This window comes from Pinus tabuliformis, chromosome 8 (genome assembly GCF_031772625.1).
Source record: "Pinus tabuliformis cultivar Carrire ecotype Pingquan chromosome 8, CPIR1, whole genome shotgun sequence".
Taxonomy (NCBI): Eukaryota; Viridiplantae; Streptophyta; class Pinopsida; order Pinales; family Pinaceae; genus Pinus; species Pinus tabuliformis.
The window spans coordinates 333,132,294-333,142,528 of NC_142294.1; the positions used below are offsets into that span (position 1 = coordinate 333,132,294).

General features: G+C 38.5%; 1 protein-coding gene across 1 annotated transcript; it reads right to left on the reverse strand.

The window, feature by feature from the left end:
• Positions 1 to 924: 924 nt before the first annotated feature.
• LOC149235476 (putative pectinesterase 11) lies at positions 925 to 8,748 on the reverse strand. The gene is made up of 5 exons (XM_089368554.1): positions 8,474 to 8,748; positions 8,103 to 8,274; positions 7,828 to 8,016; positions 1,224 to 1,459; positions 925 to 1,120 (listed from the first exon to the last, which is right to left on the reverse strand). Exons 1-5 carry the CDS (start codon positions 8,746 to 8,748, stop codon positions 925 to 927), a joined length of 1,068 nt encoding a protein of 355 aa, XP_089224680.1.
• Between the last annotated feature and the right edge of the window lie 1,487 nt (positions 8,749 to 10,235).

Here is a 10,235-nt window from a genome sequence, read left to right on the forward strand (position 1 = left end):
TTTTCAAAATAATTGCAAATAATATTTCTAAAACACAATAATCAAATAACAACATATTCAATGAATAAATAATTTAATATAAAATTGGAATGAAATGTTATAATTGTAACCTTTGTATACATTAAGAATGAAAGATTTTCTAAAAATTGCCCATAAAATGATTGCATTCATAATCGAATTATTTTTAATTAAAACAACATTTACTCCTTTATCCAGATACTTTCAAAGCTAAAGTTAAGAGTTAAGTTTAGGAACATAAAGGAAAGTTTAAGAATGCAATGGACTTCTACTATTTAGCTTAGGGTATCTTGGAATTTTAAAGCCAATGTTGGACTTATAATTAAGTTCGGTAACATAAAAGAAGTTTAAGAATGAAACACATTACAATTTGTCGGGTAGATAAGACATCCCAAAAAAAGGATAAAGTATCCTTACATATCGCCGTTGAATTGTCGCCTAAGAAAGCAAGAATCGTCTGAAACAAACATAGACAAGAATCCATTCAGGCCGCCTGGATTAGAAGTGGACGCATGTCGAGAAATATAATCCAATAAATTGTGTTATTACATCAATGTCGATGTGGATACTTTTAAAAATACACGAATGCCGATGTGGATACCATTGAAAATACAAGGTTCTTTATGAACAAATTGTGGATGGAGCAATGGTTAAACAATTCCAGCACGGGGAACGATAACAAACGAAAGAATAAACGCTTTGGGAATGTCCACTACGCTTTCGTTGTGAGCAACCGCTAAAGAATATGAGTGACTGAACAATTATTCAAAGCAACCGACCAATGGGGAATTTCGATTATCACAATATCCAATTGGTTGAGATGATCCATGGATGCAGCTTAACGTACAGATATCAACTGGAAAGATCAACCAGGTGTTAAAACCCAGAGATTAATGGTATGATACTTCAGCCATGTCGTGGAACCAAATTGGTAGCTCTCTGAAGGTGAGATGGTATGTCGCTTATCCAATTCTGCCCATCAATGAAACCGGTGGTTAAAAACGGTGCAACCTCCTGATCACTTAGATTCCGTGACCATGAAACTCTTCCTTTATCTTTTGCTCCCGGTCCAGAGCATTTGTACATCCCATAGAACACAGTCCTACACAGAAAATAAAGAACAATAATGTTATTAGAATTGAACGCTAACAGTCCACCTATTGACGTGCTTTAAATTTTCTGGAGTTGGGAGAACAGTAGCTTACGATTGTCTGGTGGGATCATTCCAATTATCCCAACCTTCTGGGAAGATGATGTCAGCAATGTAAGTGTAAGCAAACACAACTCTCGAATAACTTCCCCATGCCCTACCGAGGTACATTAATCCATTGCCCGTAATCTTGCAATTTAGAAAGACGTAGCCCGTGCCGTCACTAGGAGAGGATCTACTCTGAGCTGTAATTGCACCATTTAGCTTAGGGATTGTATGCAGATGGCATTTCTGCGAATAAACATTCAACCATTGTTGAAAATGTAATTTCAACGCAGCCGTACTGCGCTCCCCAAAACCGCCAGCATGAAACCACAAACCAGCTTGAGGGATATCTCACCGCCATCCAGCGAAAAGCAGTTTCCGTATTTTTGGTTCCGATGCGATTTGGTGAAGACGCGTTGCTCTCACCTGACATCAGCATCTCTGACATATCAGGAGGTAAAACTCAGCATTAAAGTGGCTTCCGATATCGTTATCCACCGTCGGATTTACTCCATCGCTCTCCACCGTTGGTCCACCAAAGCTGCATACGAGGTGCATTAAAAGGCTTGGGTGGATTAAATTTTTGAGTTTGACCGCCAATAATAATGTAGTTAATGTGCCCGTAGAAGTATTGGTAGGTGATTTAAATTTTAATGTTTTTATATGTATCGGAGGTATGGTGCATTTAAAGAAAGGCATGGGTGTTAAAAATATTTACAGCACGTAAAAGTAATCGTGCTTTTTTTATTTTGTTTTCAAAAAATGAAAAGGGCTCGTGCATTGACTATTGTAAAAGGAACAAAGGAGCAGTGAAAAACGTGCTCTGAATCTTTGTTTTGTTTGGCACATGGGACATAATGTTTTTGTGTTGGCCATCGTAAAATAGAGATGTAGCGAAAAACCATGTGTGGTTTTGCACAGCAGTGCATAAGGAAAATGGTGGAGCGCATTTGTAATGTTTTTCTTGTGGTGAATCCCTCTTAGTAACAGAGGATGAATATGTATGAGGCAATATATTTTTGAATAGAAATGTTATTATGGTGGTGAAATCCTCTGTTCCTCAGTAATTTTTATAAAGCTTCCCTGTGCACAAAAGATCCTGGAAAGGTAGAAACAGAGCATTGCCTCTGTTGTGTTTTATATTGTTTGTTTTTGGTATTTTGCATCAAAAATACCCAACAGTGGTATCAGAGCAGGACCAGGCTCTTTAAAGAAGTTAAAGAAGCTGAAGGGAGAAGGTTGTTGCTGCAGCAAAACTTCTCAGGCAGACAGAAGACTCAGACATCAAAGGATTCAGGTATTTCAAAAGTTTTTTTTTTGTTGCTGAAGAAACAGTCAGTTGTTTTTAAACATACACAGTCAAGGAATGGCTAGCACAAGCACTGGTATGGGTATGTTTAACACCCAGCTCCCACAGTTTAATGGGAAGAACTATGACTACTGGTCAATAACTATGAGAGCCCTGTTTGCCTCTCAAGATTTATGGGAAATAGTTGAAGATGGTTTTGAAGAACCAGCAGATGAAACTGAGTTCAATGCATTAACTCAGGGAGAGAGAGATCTCCTGAAGAGCAATAGGAAGAAGGATGCAAAGGCCATTTTATTGTTGCATCTAGCAGTAGACCAGAGTATATTTCCAAGGATAGCAGCAGCTAAAACATCAAATGAAGCATGGCAAACCCTCAAGACAGCCTATCAAGGCATGGAGAGAGTGAAGACAGCAAAACTACAATTGCTGAGAAAGGATTTTGAAAACTTGAACATGAAGGAGTCAGACAACATTGAATCATTCTTCACTCATGTGATTGGTGTAATCACACAAATGAGAACTCATGGAGAAACAATTGAAGATAGAAGAATAGTGGAGAAAATATTGAGGGTCTTACCCTCAAGGTTTGATGCCATAGTCACCGCCATTGAAGAGACAAAGGATCTCTCAAACTATTCAGTTGATGAGCTACATGCATCACTGATAACACATGAGCAGAGGTTGAGTAGGAATGAAAACTCATCTCTTGAGCAAGCCTTCAAGACCCAGATGTCCTTTGGAAGAGGAAGAGGTCAAGGCAGAGGAAACAAAAGAGGAAGAGGCAGAAGCCAGAACAGAGGTGGAAGGAACAGCCCATCAAATGCACAAGGAAGAGGCAGCAATCCAAATCAGAACCAAGGTCAAGGCAGCAGCCAATAAAGAGATCAGTATCAGGCTCAAGGACAAAGGTATGATAAATCTAATGTTCAGTGCTATTACTGCAAAAAGTATGGACATTATGCTAGTGATTGTAGAAAGAAACAACATGATAAGAACAGCAGACAAAATGCAAATGTTACAAGAGAAAACAGCAGTCAAGAAAATTTCATGTTAGCTTGTAACATGGCTGAAACACATAGTGAAGACATATGGTTTTTAGACTTAGGTTGCAGCAACCATATGACAGGAAACATTGCCCTCTTCTCAGCCTTAAATCAAAACTTGAAGTCAGAGGTCACACTAGGAACTGATAGTAAAGTGTCTGTTATGGGAAAAGGGGAGGTAAAAATATTTACAAAACAAGGAGAAAGGAAAACCATAGCAGATGTCTACTATGTCCCCGGAATGAGATGTAACCTCTTGAGTATTGGACAGCTTGTCCAAAAGGGTTACAATGTTTACTTTGTAAATGATGTGTGCACCATCATGGATATACCACCCAGCAAAAGATGCATTGCTGAAGTGAAGATGACAAGGAACAGGATGTTCCCTCTCCGGATTAGGGCAGACATGAAGAACAAAAGGGAAATGGCAGCAGTCACCCAAGAGGCCTTCCAAAGCGTGCCAAAGGATGAGAACTGGTTATGGCACTTGAGATTCGGGCATCTAAATTTTGGAGGTCTAAACTTATTGAGCAGAAAAGGAATGGTAAAGGGATTACCATTGATAGAGAAACCGGACAGCCTATGTGAAGGCTGCATTTTGGGAAAACAACACAGAGAAAGTTTTCCATCAGGGAAGAGCATAAGGGCAAAGACACCCTTAGAGATTATCCATTCAGATTTGTGTGGACCAATGCAAGCTCCATCATTAACTGGCAGCCTATATTTCTTGACATTCATTGATGATTTTACAAGAAAGACTTGGATATATTTCCTCAAGAACAAAAGTGAAGTCTTTGAGAAATTCCAAAATTTCAAAGCACTTGTGGAGAACCAAAGCGGGCTGCACATAAAAGTATTGAGAACTGATAGAGGAGGTGAGTATATCTCAAATGAATTCCTAAAGTTTTGTAGAGAAAATGGAATACATAAATAGTTCACAACTCGGTACACTCCGCAGCAAAATGGAGTTGCTGAAAGGAAAAACAGAACCATCATGGAGATGGCAAGGAGCATGTTGAAGGCAAAGAATTTGCCAAATGAGTATTGGGCTGAAGCTGTACATTGTGCAGTTTATATTTTGAACAGGTGTCCTACAAAAGCAGTCATGAACAAAGTGCCAGAAGAGGCATGGAGTGGGAGAAAGCAAGGAGTCACCCACATGAGAGTTTTTGGGTGTGTGGCCTATGCACACATTCCGGATCAGCTAAGGAGGAAGTTGGACAGCAAAGGGGAGAAATGCATCTTCATTGGATACAGTGATGAATCCAAAGCCTACAGGCTGTACATTCCATCGACCAAGAAGTTCTTTGTCAGCAGGGATGTTCAATTCATTGAAGAGGAAGCTTGGGATGGAAGCATAGAGAAAACAGTGAATGTTAAAAACTGTTTGTTTCATGATGAAGATGAAGAGGAGGTGGCTGAAATGAATCCCCAAACAGTAGCGCCAACACAAGGACAGCAAGGTACACCATTGAGGATCAATGAGAGTGCTTTTCCAAGCACACCACAAGGAGGAAATTCAAGTGCATCTTCAAGCACTTGCACACCAAGTGAAAGAGGTAAGAAGTTTAGAAATTTAAGTGACATTTATGATGAAGGAATGAATTCTTTGTTTGCCTTGTATTGTCATGTTGATGATCCTATTCATTTCGAAGATGCAATTAAAGATAGGAAATGGATAGAAGCTATGGATGAGGAGATGAATGCCATAGAGAGAAACAAAACATGGGATTTGGTTGAGCTACCAAAAGGCAAAGAAGTCATTGGTGTGAAATGGGTCTACAAGACCAAGAGCAATGCTGAAGGCAAGATAGAAAGGCACAAGGCAAGGCTGGTTGTCAAGGGGTACAAGCAGCAGTATGGGAGAGATTATGAGGAGACTTTCGCACCGGTTGCAAGGATGGAAACCGTGAGAGCAGTGCTGTCCATAGCAGCACAAAACAAATGGAAAGTCTACCAAATGGATGTGAAATCAGCATTCCTAAATGGAGTGTTAATGGAAGAGGTCTATGTGGAACAGCCTCTCGGATATGAGAAGAAAGGTAAAGAGCACAAAGTGTGCAAATTGAAGAAAGCTCTTTATGGGCTGAAGCAAGCGCCAAGAGCATGGTACAGCAGAATAGATTCATATCTATTGGATAATGAATTTGACAAGTGTGAAGGAGAGCCCACAGTCTACATCAAGGAAAAGGATGGTAAAATTTTAATTGTTGTCTTGTATGTAGATGATGTTATTTTCACTGGAAATGATATTTATCTTATTGAGAATTTTAAATCAGTCATGAAGGATGAATTTGAAATGACTGACATGGGTTTGTTGAGATACTTCTTAGGCATAGAAGTAGATCAAAATGAAAAAGGAATTTTTATATCTCAAGCAAGATATGTAAATCAAGTTTTGGGCAGATTTAAGATGGAAGAATGCAAGGCAGCAATCACTCCCACAGTGATGGGATTAAAGCTCAGCAGAGAGGACAACAGCAAGGATTTTGATCCTAGCCTGTACAAAAGCATAGTGGGCAGCCTTATGTATTTAACAACGACTAGGCCTGATTTAATGTATGCTGTTAGTTTAATTTCTAGGTTCATGGAGAGGCCGAAGGAGACACATTGGCAGGCAGCAAAGAGAATTTTGAGGTATGTCAAAGGTACCAAAATGTTTGGAATTTTATATCATGCCTCAGAACATTCAGATTTGGTTGGATACACTGACAGTGATTGGGCTGGAAGTGTAGATGATCGGAAAAGCACTTCCGGTTATGTTTTTCATATGGGTTCAGGAGCCATTTCATGGGCTTCTAAGAAGCAGTCCATTGTAGCATTGTCTACAGCAGAGGCTGAATATGTGGTAGCTACAGCAGCAACATGTCAAGCAGTGTGGATGAGAAGAATGTTGAGAAGCTTAGGCCAAGAGCAGGCAAAAGCGACAGTGATCTTTTGTGACAATAGCTCAGCTATTGCATTGTCAAAGAATTCAGTGTTTCATAAGAGAATGAAACACATTGATACAAGGTTTCACTACATCAGAGAATTGGTGAACAATTGAGAAATTGTCTTAGAACATTGCAGGACTCAAGAACAGGTTGCAGACATCTTGACAAAGCCACTGGATCAGAAGAGCTTTGAATTTTTGAGGAAGTGTCTCGGTATGACCGAATGTCCAGCAGTTGAAATTAAAGGGGAGTGTTGAAAATGTAATTTCAACGCAGCCGTACTGCGCTCCCCAAAACCGCCAGCATGAAACCACAAACCAGCTTGAGGGATATCGCACCGCCATCCAGCGAAAAGCAGTTTCCGTATTTTTGGCTCCGATGCGATTTGGTGAAGACGCGTGGCTCTCACCTGACATCAGCATCTCTGACATATCGGGAGGTAAAGCTCAGCATTAAAGTGGCTTCCGATATCGTTATCCACCGTCGGATTTACTCCATCGCTCTCCACCGTTGGTCCACCAAAGCTGCATACGAGGTGCATTAAAAGGCTTGCGTGGATTAAATTTTTGAGTTTGGTAGGTGATTTAAATTTTAATGTTTTTATATGTATCAGAGGTATGGTGCATTTAAAGAAAGGCATGGGTGTTAAAAATATTTACGGCACGTAAAAGTAATCGTGTTTTTTTTATTTTGTTTTCAAAAAATGAAAAGGGCTCGTGCATTGACTATTGTAAAAGGAACGAAGGAGCAGTGAAAAACGAGCTCTGCATCTTTGTTTTGTTTGGCACATGGGACATAATGTTTTTGTGTTGGCCATCGTAAAATAGAGGTGTAGCGAAAAACCATGTGTGGTTTTGCACAGCAGTGCATAAGGAAAATGGTGGAGCGCATTTGTATGCATATGTAAATTTTTATTACAGCAGTAAAGTGTTTTTCACTGCAGTGAATGTAAAAGGGGATTTACAGCAGTAAACCCAGCTCAGTGAATTCTGAGGTGAAAGTAGAGTAAATGTTTTTGTTGAATGTTTTTCTTGTGGTGAATCCCTCTCAGTAACAGAGGATGAATATGTATGAGGCAATATATTTTTGAATAGAAATGTTATTATGGTGGTGAAATCCTCTGTTCCTCAGTAATTTTTATAAAGCTTCCCTGTGCACAAAAGATCCTGGAAAGGTAGAAACAGAGCATTGCCTCTGTTGTGTTTTATATTGTTTGTTTTTGGTATTTTGCATCAAAAATACCCAACAACCATCACAATCTTGATCAGTTATAAACTCTGAAACCAAAACAAATATGAAAATACTGTGCATGATTTCAATTTAGTTTACCTCATAAACAGATTGTCCATCACCGCATATGAAATCTGTGGCGCCTTCAATAAAACAGTTTTTGAAGTAATGCCTCCCACTGTCATCCAACACAGTGTCTTGATAACCAAGAAATCTGCATCCGTAAAATGCAGAGCGATCTCCTGAAATCCTTAGCGCCACAGCTTGATCGCCGGGACCATATGAATTCTGCACCACACCGCCCTTCTTTTCAATAAATTGTGGTGACTATGATCTAATATACAGTAATTATTTTTTATTTAATAACGAAATACCTGGATTGTGATATATCTCGCCATGAAATCTGATGCAAATACGGACACCGTTGCGGAATAACATGTCCCTCCAGTCGATTTAGCACTATCATTCCAAGTGATGACGGTGTTGTTGGCAGTTGTCCCACTCAGAATTATGAAAGGTTTCTCTGCAGGAATCGTGACCTTCTCCCTGATCACATTAAGCCACTAACACTTCAGTTTCTCGCCGTTAAAGCATCGATTCTATGCATAATTTAGTATATGATTAATTTCATTTCATGAAAAAGGCATGCAAAGTTAGATGGCTGCTATCTGCGGTGAAATCTTGCAAATCCTTTCAGCTCTAATCATTATTCTTATTAAATACTGGGCATTCATTAATGACTCACTTATAAATGTCGGGTTTAACACGAATCAAGATGAGGTTCGTGTTGTTAACTGGTACTGCGTTGATGGCTTCCTGGACCGTTGTGAAATCGCCCATGCCCTTCTGCTTAGCTACTACTATAACTCTCGCTACATCAATAAGTTTTCGAGAAGCCAAGAAGCGGTTCTGTGCATGACTCCTACGCATCCTGCCCATAGAAAAGGCAGGTTGAAGAGAAAACGCCTGCAACACTGTAAGGAACATACAGAAAGAAGCTAATCTCTTAAGCTGAGCCATGGAAATAAAAACAACGCTAGATCTTGGTGAGATTTGTGATGAAAAAATATTATTCCACAAAACACGGAGTTACATAGAAACCACACACTGTTACAGAATTCTTCAATCGTGTGTGTATATATATAATATATATATATACATATAGACACGCAAATTAGGGTCATAGCAACCAGAATTGCGGACCTCCTTAAGGAATCCTTAGCCGCCGGGCACATGCTAGGAGTCTACCGACAGACGATCATAGTGCAAACCAGAGGTTGCTTTTGTTCAAAGCGTTTGACAGATAGGTGGGCGTGATGAATGTGAGCCACTTTAAAACTTCTCGTCGCCGCATGAAAGGGTCAATCGGCGAAGAGCGTGGCCAACAATTTTCCGATTAGGTAATGGATACAATCACGTAGACTTCAATCTCCCTTGTAGAATTTCTGGTTAATTATTTGGGGTTAATTTCGGGTTAACTGTTTGTTTTTTGTTTTTAAATATTTCTGAGACAGTCGAAAACGAACTCAATACGAATTTCTAGGTCGATTAAACATATTACACAAAACCTAAATGAATTTAACAAATTTATTGTTGATTTTATGGGGCTATGCATTGACTTTCCCAACTTGGAACAGATCTAATCAAGTTCCGTAACTGCAATTCTTTTTCATTAAAATCTATGGAACTCTGCACTACCATCTGTACACGGGTTAAGAATTCTATCCACGTTCTGGAGTATGCTTACAATTTTCATTGTCGAGACCTTCACATCGTAATTTTGCTTAAATTCAGAACCATAGAATGGTTTAGATATAAAAGAGAGTACTGATATTTATATGTCAATTTTAAAGAGAATATATATAAAATAATATATAAAAATACAATTAAAGAGTATTGATATAAAGCACAATATGAAGCTTCACAACCTAGTTTCTGCCGTTGTCACAAACAATGCAGCCTGTAATAGTCAAACAAATGGGCTGTTACCAATACATGATGGTGCTTGGAGACCAACTTAACTATATGGTGAAGTAAATGAATTTTAAGTTAAATTTGTAATTTTTTTATTTGAAACTGATTTTTTTTTTTAAATATTTTTTTATATCATATCATATGGAGAATATTTTTTTGAAATCAAATTTTTTTCACTCATTTATTTAAAAATCAAAATGCTCACTCAATCAAAAACATAAACTAATAAATATTACAAATATTTAGTCAAAATTATTTCAGAAACTGTATCTCGTTTATTGGAGATATTGGTCGTTGGAGTTGAGTAATTATCTCTATAGTGTAATATGTAGAGAATACACATCTCGATTATGAACTCATGCTATGGTGCCGCTGGAGGCCATCACAATACTCCTACGTTTACCGTGAGATCCTATACAATTTGAAGAAGGGATGCTAATAAAGTTGGGATAAAATAACAAAAAATCATATAGAGGTTATTTATATATTTTTTGAAATCAATTATATATTAATCATGCTTTTTATATGGGCTA

What these genes read in the sequence shown, in the direction of transcription:
- LOC149235476 (XM_089368554.1), bottom strand. Translation starts at nt 8,748, where the DNA reads ATGGCTCAGCTTAAGAGATTAGCTTCTTTCTGTATGTTCCTTACAGTG. An exon ending in GTTAAACCCGACATTTATAA is followed by an intron (nt 8,275 to 8,473) that starts GTGAGTCATTAA and finishes TAATGTGATCAG; the next exon opens with GGAGAAGGTCACGATTCCTG. An exon ending in ATGGACAATCTGTTTATGAG is followed by an intron (nt 1,460 to 7,827) that starts GTAAACTAAATT and finishes GTTTATTCGCAG; the next exon opens with AAATGCCATCTGCATACAAT.